Source organism: Malania oleifera, chromosome 7 (genome assembly GCF_029873635.1).
Source record: "Malania oleifera isolate guangnan ecotype guangnan chromosome 7, ASM2987363v1, whole genome shotgun sequence".
Lineage (NCBI taxonomy): Eukaryota > Viridiplantae > Streptophyta > Magnoliopsida > Santalales > Ximeniaceae > Malania > Malania oleifera.
In genome coordinates this window covers 19,577,141-19,595,199 of record NC_080423.1, presented here as the reverse complement: position 1 = coordinate 19,595,199, position 18,059 = coordinate 19,577,141, and the positions used below count along the sequence as shown (strand labels likewise).

Genomic DNA, 18,059 nt, shown 5'->3' with positions numbered 1-18,059 from the left:
CTAAACAGATTAACTAAAACAATTTACCAAACACTTGGGTTACAAATTCAACGTCTTTTTGCTTCCACCGTTTACTAATTCCCTAGGTCTTACTCCTCTTCTTGTTAATCTAATCAAGGCATTAATAAGATGAAATTTTCATACTAAAGCTCGAGTAAATTTGCCACATCCAAGTGGAAGGAAATAAAAACTCTCACTAAACATCAACCAAATTTCATGCAAAAATAATTGATGAAAATCCTAGATTAAATCAAGGTTTTGATGTACCTAACCTCAACAACAAAATAAGAAATAAGAGCCAGCGATTTATCAACAATGCCTTCAATTTTCGATTTTAGCCAAATAAAAGTTTAACAATAAAACTACTAAACCATGGAAAGCAACCAACAATGAACCAACACCCAAGTTATAGAACTTAGCCACTCATGCTCTCAATCCAAAATTTTCAGATCAAACTAATCACACAATAACTCATTGCAGCAATAAAATAAGACAACTAATAAAAATAACAATAAACTAAATGTATACCCAATTAAAACAACGAATTAAATCAAACTTGAAACATTCAAAATAAAAAATTAAAGGACAAATTAGACTAACAACCTACTCAATTATAATATTTTTTATCGTAATTTTTATAATATTTTTTGGATGGTTTATATTTTTTGTGAATTTTCTTTGAGTGTTTTCTTGAGGGTGCTTGCATCTTTTCATACCCATACTGAGCACAAAAATCTCCAAGTTCACCTTTGTTTCTTCTAAATTCAGATTTCATCTGAGATTGCATCTTAAGTTCATTACATAACTTGAGACCTTCATGATTAATTGTACAAACTATTTGTCCGTAGGTGATTGATTCATAATTTGTTCCTAAGGTTTCTTTGACACGGTCTCTTACCCTTTGAGCAAAGAGTTTTGGTAATCCACTAATAAATTTTTCTTTCCAAAATCCAGATCTTCCATCTGGTCTACTCATAACTTTGGCAATAAAAATGTCTTTGTACCATTGAAAATCTGATAATTTTGTACAAGTAAGATTAAGAAGAATAACACTATTCTTCTCATGTTGGCTACTTTGTTCTCCTATGAATTGCCTAAAAATTGACCAAATGAGTGCTGCAACAGCATCACTTTCTTGAGTAACATTTCCATTTTCTTCCTTAATTTTCTTTGATTCGTAAATTTGTCTTTTTTCAAAAGGAGTGAGATAATGATCCCACCATTCTCTAAGTGTTCCAGTAAAACCATGGGAAAGTAGTGAAACAATTTGAGTTTCACTGGCTCTATTTGAATGTAATCTGTAGGCAGTGGCTGCCATAGCCATTTGATGTAAAAAGGAATGAAGCTGATATTCAGTAAGACCATCAATTCTCCATTTATGAATTTCATTTCCTTGGAAATTTCTTTGAGGAAGGAGGTCATTTGACTCTTCTGATAAAAGACTTGGTGGAATTGGCTTTTTATAATAAGTTCTTTGACTTTGACTTTTCCAGTCTTTGATTTTGTTAAGGTCAAAACTTTCTTCCTTAAAGTTTGACTCAAGAGCATTAATTGCTGCTTCCTTAGATATTGTATTAATTTTAAAATTTGAGGTTTGACCCACTAATTCATCAATTCTTTTGATAAGTAGTTCATTTTGTTTGTCAAAATTAAAGTTCTTAAGATTATGATCAATAATATCAAAACTAATTGGTTCTTCTAATCTTTCTTTTGATTTACTTGATTCACCTTTTTCATAAGTGCTGTTATGCTTTATTTCAGTAAGGTTTTCAAGTTGTTCTTCAATCCTTGTAGATTGAGTAGCTATTGACCTAAGCATTTGATTTGTGTAATTGTTTTGACTAATTAATTGATCAACTTCTGTTTTCCCTTTTGCTTCTTTAAAGGGTGAGGCTAAGATTTCTGTTCCTTTATAATTAAACTTGATTGAATTTTCTGGCGGATGAATAGATTTGATAAAGTAATTATCAGTGGTTTTCCAATTTTTTGTTGGATCTTGAATAACATTAATTTCTTGTCTTTCCTTAACAAATCTGAAGAAAGGGATATTTTCTTTTAATTGATTCATCTTTTTAAACCATTCTAACTTAATTTGTTCTCTTTCTTCACGATTGTATTTTTTGATAAATAATCTTCTGTTTTTCTCATTGAGTTCATGATAATAATCTTTTTCGATTAATTTCATATCTGGTATAAAGTCTGTATTAATAACCATAATGTTTTTTCTTTGACTTTCTTCATAAAGATTTTCTCTTTGTTCTTCCGTAAGGATTTGTGATTCTGTCGGAGAACTTGATTCTGGTATTTCTTGGTAATAGCCTTGAGGTATTTCAGGGCCAAAATCAACACCCTTTAACTTAAGATTTGGTTCAACGTAAGTGTAGAGACTTGAGATGCTTTTTCTTCCTAAGTCTATTGGTTGTCTAGAGGTTTGTCCTAGACTTTGGCTTCTTGTGAGTAAAGGTTGGAAGTTAATTTTAACATTCCCTTCTTGATCTTGAATAATTCTTGTAGCAGTTGTTTTCTGTCTTTCTGGAATAATTTGGTGATCTGTTTCATTAAGGTTTGAGAATTCCCACTCTCCCCCAGCCTGAATCTCATTCCATAGAAGTTTCTTGGGATGAGAGGCAAAGGATTTTCTGTTATAATTGGCTTGTAACATAAGAGTTTCTCCTTTTTCACTTGTTTGAATTGAATTTGGTAATATTGTTGAAGTTGTTGCCTTATAATAAATTTGATAAATAAGTTCAAGATTTGAACTTCTTGAATCCATATCGTAACCTTTAGTCTGAATATCTAATGTTAATAATTTATATAATGATTCATCATTAAGATTGGCTCTAATATTTGGATAACATTCAAAATAAATTGGTCCTTCAGCAATATTAGATTCTAACATGCCTAACAGGGAATCATTAAATTCATGATGTCTGGCATCCCGAAGAACAACGCAAACTGGTTTGTTAAGTCCTGCTCTTGTTAAAGGAAATAGTCCTACTTGGACCATTCCGATATGAAGTCTATCATATTTTGATCTAAGTGATTCTAAGTCATCAATGCTAAAGAGTCTCTTTTGTTGTCTTGCTTCACAGGTTGTTAACGAAATTGATTTATTGATAATTTTGATAAAATATTCTTCATCTTTTTCTAATGAACCTTTATGTTTGATAATTTGACTTTCTGTTTTAGTCATCTTCCAAATTTTATTTGAATCTTGACTTGGTAAACTTTTACCATTCCAATTTGATAATCTTCTTTCAATTTTGCCAAGTGATATTTGTAATTCTTTCTTATCAGACTTTTTGCTTGTTCCTACTTGTGCACTCTTTTCTTTTGCTAAGAATTTTCCTTTGTTTATGATATTTTGAACTATCTTATCCATCTTCTTTCTAGGGTTTTCTATTCTAGTTGTAGGTTTTGAGGTTTTCTTAATCGGGAATGGCACCGGGACCACCCTAAAACGCACTCCTAGCAACAGCGGGCTGACCAACGGATTTTCACTGCCTTACCAACGCTTAGAGAAAATCAAAACATACAAGAATTATAGAAAACTTTTGAAAGAGCAATGAATAAAATTGGCTCTGATACCATAACTTGCAGGATAGTTCTCAAACAAAGGAAAGTTTAAATAGTTGGCAAGCAAAAGGACATAAACAAACCAGTTTCTAAACAAAAGAATTTGGAGGTATACTTAAACAGGAAATTAATTCCCAAGAAACCTTAGTTAGATTTCATTCAGGAGCATGGTCAGGACCTCAAGTTAATTACTCCACCATTAAAAAGGAAATGCTTTCAATTGTTTTGTGTATTCAAAAATTTCAAGACGATTTGATTAACAAAGAATTTTTACTCCGAATTGATTGTGCCAGTGAAAAAAATATTATCGAAAAGGATGTCAAGAATCTTGTTTCAAAACAAATTTTCGCAAGATGGCAAGCAATTCTTTCGGTTTTTGATTTTAAAATCGAATTTATTCATGGAACTTCAAACTCGATTCCAGATTTCTTAACAAGAGAGTTCTTACAGGGGAATCATGGCCAAAAGACAAACAGCGAGTGACCTTTACTCCAAAGTTGCCTCTTCTTCAAAAGCTCCAGAAAGAATTCCTTTATCAAACCATTATTCACCTCTTGAGAGACCCTCAAAGCCTCAAACCCCTAGTTATAAAGACATTACGGAAGGAAAAGTCATTTCTCCTAAACCCTCTTCTTCAAAAGACTCTCCAAAGGGTTATTTTACAAAAAACATTTATGAAGATCTTTTTCCCATTGAAGAAGAATGGGAAGCAGCTCAACCATTCGAAGTTATCAAAAGATGTTTCTTCCGAGGATGTCATTTTGACACTCCTGACATTATCAAAGACAGAAGATTTTACGAGTTGATTCTTATTGAAACAAATTCTGTTATTATTGACCACACTTATGATCTTCAAGATCCACAAAAGATAAATTTCTCAAAAATAAAAATTATCAAGGTTATTTCTCCTTCTTCCTGGGGACAAGCTCCTCGTTCATCAAAAGATTTTAAAGGAATTTTTATTCCTCAGACTTATGATTATAAAGATTACCAAAATGCTTGGTACTTTGTTTTCTACATAAGGAATTTTACTCATTCCTGGTTTATTCATTTTGATCAAAAAATTATTAAAACTTTCCCAAAATGGTTTCTTACTTGGTTTTCCTTCTTTGGAGCCGAAGCTGGCATTTTCCCAAAAGATATTCAAAATGATTTTAAATTATTTAGAAAAAATTTTAAACTCCCTAAAGATTACTCAAGGGGACGTCTTGAAGAGACAGCAAGCCTTCTCTTCTTCTGCTCATTCTTCATGATCACTTGGATCTTCTGCTGGGATTATGTCATCGTCTCTCCAGAAGATAGTTCATTCGGACATTCAAGAACTTTGAGAAGAATTTTCAAAATTCGCTGGTGGGATAAATTTATCATGCCTGAAGGAAAAGTTCGTGCCTGGTTATCAAAATCTTCAGTACCAGTTGATCCTATTACTCAGAAGAAGAAAATTGTTCTTGAAGATGAAGACGACACTATGTCGACAGTCTCACTCTCTTCAAGAAAGTCAAAATCATCCACAAAGTCAAAATTACTCAAGATGATTGCTCAACTTGCCTCTGACGAATCCGGATCCGAACCCGATTCGCCACCTGCTCCACTGGCTCCAAATTTCAACCTACTGGGATCCGATATTGAATCCTGGTATAAATTCATGAATGATCCAGATGAGACTTGTTCAAAATAATTCGTGACAATGACCCCTTTGGCATCTTTGAAAAGCAGCGACAGGCCATCCTGTCATTTTATCAAGACTTATCAAGATTTCCAGCTGTTAGCCATTTGGCCCAGCTTTGTAAATTATTTATTTTGTTTTGACCCTTTTACACCTGTCCACCACTCGGGGCCAGGATTGTATTTCTTTTGTCTGTGTCAAATATTTTAATTAAAGGTGGTGGGCTCCCCACACAAATGCAGCCGTCCATGTGCTGTCACCTTTATTTAAAGTATTTCGTCTTGTTGTGTTGGCTCGTTTGTCCTGTAAGGATTCCGTGTCATTTAAGTGGTCGATGGGGCCCAATGAGTACCCGCACTTAATTCCCCGGATTCCAAATTGTGTGAAGTCCGAGCCTGAGTTTCTATAAATAAGAGGTTCAACTTCAGTTGTTCCTCGCACCAAGTTGAGGGTTTAATTTCTCTTAGAGAAAGCCTGAGTCCTCGAGCTCCACTCAACTTTTCCCTTCTCCCATCCTTCTCCATTTCTGTAAGTTCCTTCTTTTATAAAAATTTTAACAATATTTAATACGAGTGTGGCTGTTTATTAAATCTCTTTATTCAAATAAGTATGCTCTGCACCTGCGGCTTTGACCGATCTTGTGCATCAGAAAAACTGCTGTTTTAGAAATATTCTTTTATCAAAATTCTCAAAGATTGCTCAAAGGTTTCTGTTTCTTATATCCGTGTCAGATTTCAGAGTAATAGCAAGTTCGTAAGAACTGGTTAGTCATCCTTTAAATCTTGAGAAGATTTCTTTTAATCAAATATGAGCATAACTCATCCTAATCTATTATCAAATATGAGCATAACTCATCAGCTAAATTACAAGTTAAGCTTAATTTTTGCATTTGAGTTAAAGCTCAAACTTCGATACAAAATTAGCTCATAGACATAAAAATATTTACTAAATTAAACTAAGTTTGTCTAACACAATAATTTGAAGAGACTATTTTTACTAGGAAAAAACACATATGGTGCTTTTCCCGTAACTTAAATATTTACTCTAGAGAATATATACGGCCAATGTCCTCAACATGAAACAAGAAATTAATCCAGATTATTTTTAGAAGAGAATGTAACAGCCAGCTTTGGCAACCTCATATAATTAATATTTAAAAACAAAAAGAGAGTAGTAATATTTTTTATTATAGAAACTACACATTTGTTTATCATAAACATAAAACAAGAAATTAGTTCAGGTTAATAATTGAAAAGGATGGGTTTTGAAAATAGCATCATCCTTAATATTTAATATTTTGAAGGATGGAACTAAAACACGAACCAATCCTTTGTTTAGGAACCTATGAAAGGACCATCAATGGGAATAGAAGAAATGACAATCGAAAACCAATTTCCTCTATTGTAGCTAAAATTCCAGGTAAATCATAAAAGAAACGACAATTTGACTTGAACTAATATTGCGCAATAGAAAAACAAATATAATTTTCTATACTTCACTTTCTATGTTCTTCCCTCTTTTTCTGTTTGATGACTTTAAAAACCTATTTTATTCTTTCACTCAAGAAAGTGCCTCATCGGATTTTTAGACTTGCCTTTCTTCATATCGGTACGGTAGGAAACCCAAACCCAACATTGAAAAGGTTCCTTAATATTTAATTAATCAAGCTTGCCATTCTACCTGCCTTTGTATAAATGAAATTTTCGTGAATTTCCTTTTTTCAAATGGGGTAAAAGAGAAGAGTGGTTATATATATATTTTATTGTAGAAAGTGTGGGATATCACAGTACAGAGATTCAACTGCAGGAGTGGAAAAAGAAAACCAGGAAGCACCCCGTGTGTGCGCGTCTATATATGTATATAAAATTAGCAGAGCTACGAGAGCAAGTTCTGGGTAACATCGACGTCGGGCTTGAAGGTCTCCGGTAGGGGAGGAGGTGGGTGAAGGTGGCCGGAGAGAGAAGCATCGCAGTAGCCGCGGAGGATGTCGCTCTCTTGGGGGGTGAAGCCGAGGGAATCGATCATGGAAGGCAAGCAATGAAGCTGGACGGTGTGGATGGCGCGGCAGCAAGTGGGGCCTAGATAGGTCTCGCCGTTGAGGAAGAAAAGGATTACCTCGCCGATGCAGGAGTGGAGTTCAAACAAGGAGTCCCAACAGTAGCTGTTGTTGTCGTCGGAGGAAGAGTTATAGTTATTGTCCAGCTGCATTAATCGAGAGGCCAGCGGCGGAATCGACGACGACTCCGTGTTCAGCGGCCGCGCAGCCCATGGGACGGCGGCGCTGCATGCCACTAAAACCAGCGCTAGAAGCAGGAAATTGAGAGAAGCCATTGGTAAACTAAAGATGGTGGTGTAAGGGTAGTGTGGGTGTGGTGTACCACAGAGAATTACAAGAATGAATATTGAGCTGGTGAGATGGATGAGGGGAAGAATGGGTTTTGGTTAATTTATATATATGGAGAAGGTGGAGATGAAGAGGGAAGAAAGATGAATGCGAGGAGTGGAAGTGGAAGAGACGCATCCATGGGCTAAACGGAAGAAATTGAAGATATCGTCGATCTGTCGGTAATGTGTATAACCGAAGAACTGTTAAGAGTTGTAGACTCTTCATATCTGCCCATGTCGCAACTCACAGCAGAGTGTGCAGCCATCTCATTATTTGGAACATGAAATTGAAATAAAAAAAACCACCCACGAGAACCCAAATCAGATAGTAGAAATCCATTTTCGAAGCCTCAATTCATTGCAAAAGAAAATCTTTACATGAAAAAAAAAAACTGATGTTAATTTTATATTTTGCTAGAATTTATTGACTAAAAAAGCTTACTAAATTCAACTAATAATATTATGTGCATCAATTATTATTTTTCTTATCGTGATTTTCTTACTATAAACAGCAAAACTCAATGATGTTTTGTCCAAGCACTTTGAATATATTCATTTTTGAAGCCAAACTACCTCTACCATATAGTCCTTTTATTAGTTCGTGAATTAAATGCCCTATTAAAATTATATGTCCCATCAATAATAGATCATACACCCCATTAATATCCTTCTTTATATATATAAATATATATATATATATATATATATATATACATAAACAAAAACCAATATATTTCTCTTAATCAATTAATAACCTGAAAGTCGTGTGGAGCATGTGTTACTTACCGTATTAGGTGTCGTAAAGTATTTTATAAAAAATTAGTATAATAAAAGAGTGTTCTATATTTAAATTCAATCATATGATTCATAGAGCGCCAAATTAAGGCTTTTTTCAAGTCAAATAAACTTCCCATCTAAAAAAAATTCAAATATTTACTAAATCAAATTAAATTTATCTATGCTAATAACTCTTTAATTAGAAAAATACATTTTGATGCCTACCTCATAACTTAAATGGAACATGTATATGGTATGGAATACGTATCAATGTCTTGAACATGAAAACAAGACATTAATTCAGATTATTTGTTAAACAAGAAAATGTAAGAGCCGGCTTTGCCTCTCTTATACGTGTAAGAAAATGTAAGAGCCCGCTTTGCCTCACCTTATACGTGTATAAGATTTTTTTAATATGTACATCTAATGTGAGATTATTATAACAATACAAAAGCAGACTACATTAGATATAATGTGTAGCATATATAGAAATCCATCTGAAAACAAGAATTAAGTTAAGCCTAATAATTGGAAATATTGGTGGGTTCTGTTATTAGCATCTTCCTGACGGTTCAATCAAAATCCACCCCAATAGCAAGCCTGCCAGCATTCTACGCTTGCATATATAAATGAAAGTGTCATCTTGCATGATATATATATATATATATATATGAATTGAAAATTTCCATGCCAATGAATTCAACATGAAAACGAGAAATTAACTGAGAAAATTTTTCTGAAGGGGAAAAAACAAAAGAGCAATTTTTTTTTATTTTTTTTTTTTATTGTTAGTAGGCATTGGATATCACAGTGAAGACATCCAACTGCATAAGTGGGAAAAGAAACAAGAAAGCGCCATATATGTGTGTCTGCGTGCGCGCGCGCATATTATAATACATGTAGCGGAGCTACGGGAGCAAATTCCAAGAAACATTGACGTGGGCCTCGGGGGGTGGAGAGCGAAGGTGGCCGGAGAGAGAAGCATCGCAGTAGCCACGGAGGATGTCACTTTCTTGGGGGGTGAAGCCGAGAGAGTCGATCGTGTAAGGCAAGCAGTGGAGCTGGACGGTGTGGATGGCGCGGCAGCAAGTAGGGCCGAGGTAGGCCTCGCCGTTGAGGAAGAAGAGGATGACCTCGCCGACGCAGGAGTGGAGTTCAAACAGTGAGTCCCAGCAGTAGTTGTTGTCGGAGGAGAAGGAGGATGAGTTGTTACTGTCCACCTGCATTAATCGAGAGGCCAGCGGCGCAATCGACGACGAATCGGTGTTCAGCGGCCGCGCGGCCAGAGAGACTGCAGCGCTGTATGCCAGCAAAACTATTGCGGCAAGCAGAAGTTTGAAAGAGGAAGAAACCATTGGTAAGCTAGAGATAATGGAATAGAAGTAATAAAATGAATAGCGAAGGTGATCAGATGGATGAGGGGTAGAGGGGTTTGTGATTTAATTTATATGAACGGAGGCGTGTGCGATGTTTAGAGTGAGGGGGTTGGGAGAAGATGAAGAGGGAATTAGGAAAATGAATGCCATATATATGAATTGGAAGTGGCAGTGACGATCCATAGACCAAACAGAACGTATTGAAGATATGGGCCCCTGCTACTTACTAAATGCTTCTTCACTCACAAGCCCACATGGTCCCCCAAAATGCTGCATTGGACTTGCATGATATTCCATAATATTGCATCCAATCACCTCCTACTACATGATTATCACGGTGCTCCAAAATGCTAAAGTCACTTCCTACCATGTTAGACTTACATGATATTACGTGATTTTTAGCAATATAGTTTTTCCCATGGAGAAGAAAAGAACTAAAATGCTTGAAAAGGGTTGTGTTAGGGAATCTAGGAGTACTAATCACATAAAAGAAAAATATAAATATTACAAAAAATTATTTTTTAGTGATGAAATTATTGGTAATGGATTCAATTTCATCACTAAAAATAGGTATTAGTGACGGTTTTTAAGAGTCGTCACTAATGATTTTAGCAACCATCATTAATATGACACTATAAATAGGTTTTCCCGCTCAAATTATCGCAAGAAACTATTTTTCACATAGAAATTATTTCAAAAAAATATTAGCGATGATTCTTGTAGTATTAGTGACGAATTGCATTAGTAACGATTTTAGCAACCGTCATTAATATGACACTATAAATAGGTTTTCCCGCTCAAATTATCGCGAGAAACTATTTTTCACATAAAAATTATTGCGGGAAAATATAAGCGACGATTATTGTAATATTAGTGACGAATTGAATTCGTCACTAAAAGTACCTTATTAGTGACGATTGAGTAACCGTCGCTACTATTATTGTATTAATATATAAAAATAATTTATTTAACACTATTATTGATGATTTTGAAAATTCGTCACTAATAATGAGGTATTAGTGACGGATTAGATTCGTCACTAATAGTCTTTTTATTTTAAACATATAAAAATAATTTATTTAACACTATTAGTGATGGTTTGAAAAATTCGTCACCAATACTCTATTATTAGTGACGGTTTATATTCGTCACTAATAGTATTTTTTAAAAAATATATATAAAAATAATTTAGTTAACAATATTAGTGACGGTTTGGGAAGATTCGTCACTAATAAGGCTTTTACTCGACTCTCCTGCCTTTTCTGCACTCTGTTTTTCTAGTCGTTCGAGCGTGTACACTCTCCCGCTACAAGTTACCCCCTTTACTCCCACAACATTATTTGTGCCTCCTTCAACGTGAGCCTCGCAGACATACTTCCTGGATACTACTTTCTCACTCCGATATGGAAATGGTTGGGGAATGGAAATAACAAGATGAGACGGCACTTAAGGGGTATAGTGGGTCTTTCTTGCAATGAGGATGAAGGGTCGGCGCATGTATTGGGGATGCTCCTGTTCGTTGTCCCCTATAGCTAAGATTTCTCTATCCTTCTTAACAAAGCCAACCTCCACAATCTTACTATCAAGCGATTTACACAAAAAAGTTTGGAATGTTTCTCATCGTTGTACGGTTCTTTTTCCTAAGTTTTGGCATCTACAGAGTGTGCATTCTAGACAAGTGGCCTCTAGACCTACTAGGCCTGCTGCCTTGAGCTCACCATATACCCAATCTAAAGTCATTTGATCGAGATCTGTTTCCCGGATTCCCTTGGTTCCTGCTTCTAAAATTCCAACATGGTTTTCCCCATGGTTAGGCAGGGGGTTTCGCTAGATTCCGGGCTATTTTTCGTTGAAAGCTAGCCACCCTGCATCTCTCAAATCCTGAACTTTGGGCTTGAATGCCCAACACCGGTCGATAACGTGGCCGGGAGAGTTCGCATGATATGCGTAGTGAGCCTCAAGATTGTACCACTATTAGGGAGGGTTAGTTACGGGGATGTCGGGTATGGTTGTCACCATTCCTCTTTCTTTCAGTTGTGGAATAGTTCCGTGTAAGTCATGGGAATTGGCTCGATTCTCCAGTTATGGGGAGCATTCCCATCATGAGTCTGTATATTTGGACAGGCCGGTATGTTCTATCAAGCCAGCGTGGGAATGGGAGCTGTGTACTGAGTAGCCATGAATTGGGGCCCAGCGCCCGCATGTATTGTCTGGTTTACCATTGGCTCCTATATGAAATTCTTGTTAGGCCACTGACTCTGACCTCTCTGGTTTCTCCTGTTAAATGGTCCTTGAACCATCTGGGTTTCTTCCTTTCTCTTTTTTCCGACCCACTTCTTACTTGGTCTGACCTCGGTTCCACTGTTCTTTAGCAAGCCCTATTTAATGTCTGCTTCAATCCTAGCTCCTGGTGCCACGATGTCCATGAAGTCATGGGGAGTCGCTTACCGTAGGTGCCCACGGTAGGGGTCTGTTCACCTTATGGGTCACACCTGGTTTTGATAATGACAAATACTGATAATTAATAGCTATCAAGTTTGTGTGCAGGTTTATATTCGCAAATACTTTGATGGCACATGATGTAGAGCATGAAGACCCTAAAAATCATTTATGTTGTAATTCGTTATTATTCATTTGGGTCTGTAATAGTAATATAGGAAAGGTCTGTAATATTTAATGCATATCATGCATGTACAAACTATAAGCTCAAAGCCCTTAGAATGACTTTAGGTCCTTTTACATCACTTGAAAATCAAATGACCTTAAACAAACGTCGGATTTTTTTTTTTTTTTTTGTATGTCCTCAAAAAGACCAAGAATGACCTTAGGACCCACATGCATGCATAAACAAATGTGCTTATATGAATAGGATCGTTGTATAAGGAGATTAGAACTGAAATGCATTAAAAATGCATGTTCAGTCAACCGAACCAGAATGTATAAGAACATTTGGTTGACCGAACCAGTCAAAGGTCAGCATTTTGACCATAATACAATCGACCGTACCTTGCCAAGTTCATACAACTTGGTCGACCGAACTCCCACCAGGTTAACGGTTTGACCCCTCGGTTGACTAACCAGAAATATATAGGCAATGCCTTGGTCGACCGAACCCCCACGTGGGAGATTCCAACTCCCTGGTCAACCAAACTTCATAGTTCAAAACAGACTGGTCAACCAAACCATGCGGATTTGGGAAAATCGCCTTTAAGATCCTCAGTAGAGTCGATCGAACTCTCAGTTTATTTTTTGTACAGTCAACCAAACTCTGTCACTTGGTCAACCAAACCTTAAATTCAGTCAATCGGTGCTCTTGGGTTGGACAATTTTTTACTGAGGTTAAAAGTTTTTAAAAGAGGTTAACTTTGCTAAAATGTTTTAAAACAATCCTAATAATACCCTACATGTCCTGAACGGTTATAATTTTGGGGAACTCTATATTTACCTCCTCGTTTGTAAGGATTAGCAAGAGATTAGAAAAAGTGATTAGGAAAATTTCTCTCAAATATTTTATACCCTTTTTCCTATATATACTCAACATTCCAAGCAAATTTTTCGCACTCTCTTTGATTCTTCTTTACAAAATCATCTTTGATAAAGAGAGCGTTTATTGTATTCTCTTCATTTGCATTATTGTTGCAACTTGAAGGGTGAATATATTTGTGTGTTTTCATGCATTACTCTAAAGCTAGTACATTCTCTCATTTATTATTGTTGAAATCATTTTTATAGAGTTAGCTTGAGTTGATCCTAGATTATTTCATTGATAAATATTATCTTGGGATAATTCGTTTGAGCTTTTGAATCTTGCATTATTGTTGCAAGTATTCAAAGACTTGTTCTTGTGCTTTGTGAAATAATTTTTTTTTAAACAAGCTTGATTTCAAATATCTCTTATGTTAGAATCTTGAGAAAACATCTTAGTGATATTTTGATTACATTCTCTGAAAATTTTTGAAACCCTATTTGTGGTTGATATATATTTATATGTTATTTCAAAGATAGATTGCAAACACACTCTCACACTTGAATTGCCTAGTGACATTATCTTGAGAGTTGTAGTATTATCTGCATTGAACCTATAGTTCCTATGTTATTGATGTGCATTGATTAATTGATTATACTCAGTTTAGTGGTACAGATCTTCTTGTGTAAGAAGCATTTCTATGTACGCAAAAATTTACATCTGTTGTAATTCCAAGTGTGGCCTAAGGGGGTTTCATCTAACTCGGAAGGATCAAGTTGGGATCAGCCCTGTGAATTTGACCTAGGGCCTTCTATAACGACCTGCTCCTTTTTCACATATATATTTTTTTTATATAAATAAATTATCATCACATCATACATTCCAACTCAGCAAGTCACAATCCACCTGGACCCGTGGGCACCAGGAATATAACAAAACATACAGCAGAAGCCTACGCAGCAGAAAGTATAAAATCATATACATCTCATCATAATGTGCATAACACATACCAGAGTCACTACAATTACTATCTCATAGTATATACATTTCAAAAATGAAATCTAGGGACAATCCCCACAAAACCTAACTGTCCCTACCAAAAACTTACCCTTCCAAAGAGGGCAAACAACTGATCTAGATCAGCGGGGCTTTTCCCGCTCTCCTATCAGGGGCTCCTGAAAAATGTATAAGATTTAGGGGTGAGACACCTCTTAGTAAGGGAAATAAATTAATACTAGTGTGTGGCAACATGAGTATTCTGTATTCTACATATACCATACATAACATATTCAATACTGTTTATCAAATCTGGGAAAACATATGCATATCAAAACATGGCAGAACATACTGCATTTTCATAAACATTTCTCATCTCATATCATAATAATAATAACATAAAAACAATCCTGGTAGGTTAATTGGCTGTTGTTATGTATTACCCCCATATGACTAGGTTGTGTGGCCCGAAGGCGGGACCTGACAATGGTTGGCCAACCACTGCCAAGTCAAACGGTAGTCTGTAGGTCCGATGGGTCTACCCAGACTGGTCCGTACACCAGGGGCGATAACAGCACACTTCTTGAAAATAACCACATCGACCATCCAATCTCACACCACTCCTTACAGCGGCGTTAACACAGGTATCATGATCACGAGGACCATGGACACATAGCAACGGTACCATGCAAGTGCTTGCCTAGACCAAGCCAACCAGGTTCTGATATCATATACATATACTAAAATCATGATACATGGATATCTCATATCAATAATTATCAAATCAATCATATCATTTTTCACATATACATATTTCATGAAAATCATCGACCCGTACTCCGGAATTACACATTTTATCATAGCTCGGCCTGTACGCCGGTAAATCACATAGCACAGCCCGTACGCTGGCAAATCACATAGCTCGGCCCATACGCCGGCAAATCACGTAGCACAGCCCGTACGCTGGCAAATCTCATTCACATAGCACGGCCCGTACGCCGGCAAACATATCCACATAGCACGGCCCGTATGCCAGCAAATCACATATATATATATATATATATATATCTCGGCCCATATTCCGATTTTCCATCATAGAAATCCATATCGTTCCTATTCCCAGAAAATAGTATTTCACAACATTTTTATACTCATGCCACACTAAACAAATTTTCCACGTATTCAACATATCATCATTTAAACAGTATTTTCCAAATATAAATCATATATATAAATATATTTATTTTTCCTGAAACCAGATGCTACATATATATACATGCATTTTCTCAAAACAAAACTAGCTTAATTTATCCCCTTACCTGATTCCTAAAAAGCCCCTAAGAAAATCTTCCCCGTACCCACAAGGTTCTCAACTCAATACCCTCAACTTAGGGATGATTCCCAACGTTCCCAATCAACACCCCTCGAACTTGGATTTAGGATGAAATCCAACTTCGTTTCCCTGACGATCCGCTCCGGCAGACTTATAGAGAATTTCGCCAGGAGCGTTGTGGTGGCTTCGGTTTGTCGATCTAGCGTAAAACTAGCCCGAAATCGAAGAGAAAGAGAGAGAGTCATAGGAGAGAGAGAGACGAGAGAGAGAGAGAGCACTTCCAAAAAATCTAAGCAAGCTTCTTGAAGAAGCTTGAGTTATATTTTATATATAGTAATCATTAATTAAAGTAAAGCTTCTTGAAGAAGCTTTCACACTTTCTATATATATATATATACCTTTAACTTATATATTAAATGCATATCATAATAACTTACTTATATATATATACACACACACACACACACACACACACATATATATATATATATATATACATGCTTCAATATTTATATATACATATATATATATATATATTTTTTCCTTATTATACTATTCATTTTACTTGTTAATTTAATTTATTTATTTTATTTTATTATTTTATTATTTTTTTTTTTTAATTTTATTTTTCCCAGTTACTACACCTTCTCTACCCCACAAGGAAAATTTGTAAAGATTGAGGTTAGCCCTATGTTAATTTGACCTGGTTGTAACCAGTTCTACTCTACCTGTTAAGTGAGCATTAGTAAAATCATCGGGCTTGCACGCTAGAGGCAGGGATGTAGGCAGTATTGGCCGAATCCAGATAACATATCGTGTGTGTATTTTATTTTTTTCATAATCTATTTATCGCATGTGTATGTTATATTGTGAATGTCGCGCATGATTTAATTTCCACATGTTTTATTTATCTATGCATTTGGAACTGTATAGACAAACCCTAGGTTGTGAATATACTGCTGTTAGATTAGCTAAACTTAGGAGATAATTTTAAAATTCCAATTCACCCCCCCCCTCCTTTCTTGGGAATACACCAAAGCTATCGGGGTCTTTCAATGTGTCCACAAATAGAAAAATGGCCTTGCGGTCATTTATAGGAGGGTCCACCTAAATAGCCACATCTCTCCACCGATAAGCATACTCCCTGAATGTTTCGGTGGGTTTCTTCTCCATCTCTCATAGCGTCAATCGATTTAACACCATTTCTACTACATGGTGGTACTAGACGACAAAGGCATTAGGGAGATCCCTCCAAGTTCGTATTCGAGTCCTATCTTGTTGAATATACCACCGAGCCACTGCTTTAGTCAAACTGCTTTAGAAACAATGCATCATTAATATTTCATCATCAGAATAGGCTACCATTGCATGAAAGTATAGACGAAGATGAGTTTGTGGGCACTTGGTCCCATCGAACTTCTCAAAGTTTGGTACCTTAAACTTTGGTGGCAAAACGACTTTGGGTACCAGACAGAGATTTGTAGGGTTGAAGGAACCAAATATGTTAACCCCCTATATGGCTTTCAAGCGCTCTTTGAGCACGTCGCAGCGGTGCTCAGTTGCAAACTTACTTGTTCCTGCCTCTGTTGCCACCATTGGAGATGCTCTATCCATGGGAAATCCTAGTGCTGGTGCCACTGGGATAAATGGGGCCATGTTAGGTAGTGGGCCTTTTACTACAATCGGTGGTGGCCCAGATGCTTGCCTATGGACTGGGGTAAAAACCGGAGCATGTACGGGATCCTCATCGTTTCATCATTTAGGTCCAAATCTTCTTCCCTTTGCTCATTAATAAATTCAATATTTTTCTTATTTTGTCATTCATCTCCTCTTGCCCTTGTTCAAGGCCCATAATTCAGTTTTCTACCTGCTCAACCATGATCCTTACTTTTCTCCAAGTATTGTAAGGATGAGTGGGCGCCTCAATTTTGCCGACTCACGATCACTTCTCTTTTCCCCTAAACATAAAACCCATGCTTTTTAGGATAATGTATGTATGAGTATGCAATGAATATGTATGCAAACATGTAGTTAGTGTATGAACATATACAAATAATACAATCATGTATGCAGCCTATGTGCTTTGACCAAGGTTTCGAGAAAAATCACCATCATTTCATTACAATTTTCCGTAAAACATTTTTGACAAAATACAGGGAGCTTCTGAATGAACTAAATGGATGCAGGATTCTGGTTCCCCTGCTTGCCCTGATTGACGTGGCTCGAGCCTTCTTGAGCTGGCTTTGACCTTCTAGGTGCCCATCTGTCTACTCTTTGCTTCAATGCCTGGTATTAAACCTCCCAGTACCTGGCCTGTTTTATGAATGGATCTGCTTTATCCAGCGCCTAGTTAAATGTTCTCCTTTGTTCATCCCAGTGGCTATCCAATTCTCGTTTGTAGAGGGTCATTTCCTTAATTTCGACTTTGGTGCCTTCCAGCATCTGGGATTCCCAGTTGAGCGTAGCCCAAAGCATTCGTCTCTC

The 18,059-nt window shown here is 36.3% G+C and overlaps 2 protein-coding genes across 2 annotated transcripts; both read right to left on the bottom strand.

The window, feature by feature from the left end:
* Positions 1–7,117: 7,117 nt before the first annotated feature.
* Positions 7,118–7,573, bottom strand: LOC131160770 (egg cell-secreted protein 1.3-like). Its single transcript, XM_058116653.1, has one exon. The coding sequence runs from the start codon at positions 7,571–7,573 to the stop codon at positions 7,118–7,120; it is 456 nt and encodes a 151-aa protein (XP_057972636.1).
* Positions 7,574–9,312: 1,739 nt separating this feature from the next.
* Positions 9,313–9,759, bottom strand: LOC131160769 (egg cell-secreted protein 1.4-like). The gene has a single exon (XM_058116652.1). It carries the CDS (start codon positions 9,757–9,759, stop codon positions 9,313–9,315), a length of 447 nt encoding a protein of 148 aa, XP_057972635.1.
* Positions 9,760–18,059: the final 8,300 nt, after the last annotated feature.

Coding starts and splice junctions, on each gene's coding strand:
- LOC131160770 (XM_058116653.1), bottom strand. CDS start 7,573: ATGGCTTCTCTCAATTTCCTGCTTCTAGCGCTGGTTTTAGTGGCATGC.
- LOC131160769 (XM_058116652.1), bottom strand. CDS start 9,759: ATGGTTTCTTCCTCTTTCAAACTTCTGCTTGCCGCAATAGTTTTGCTG.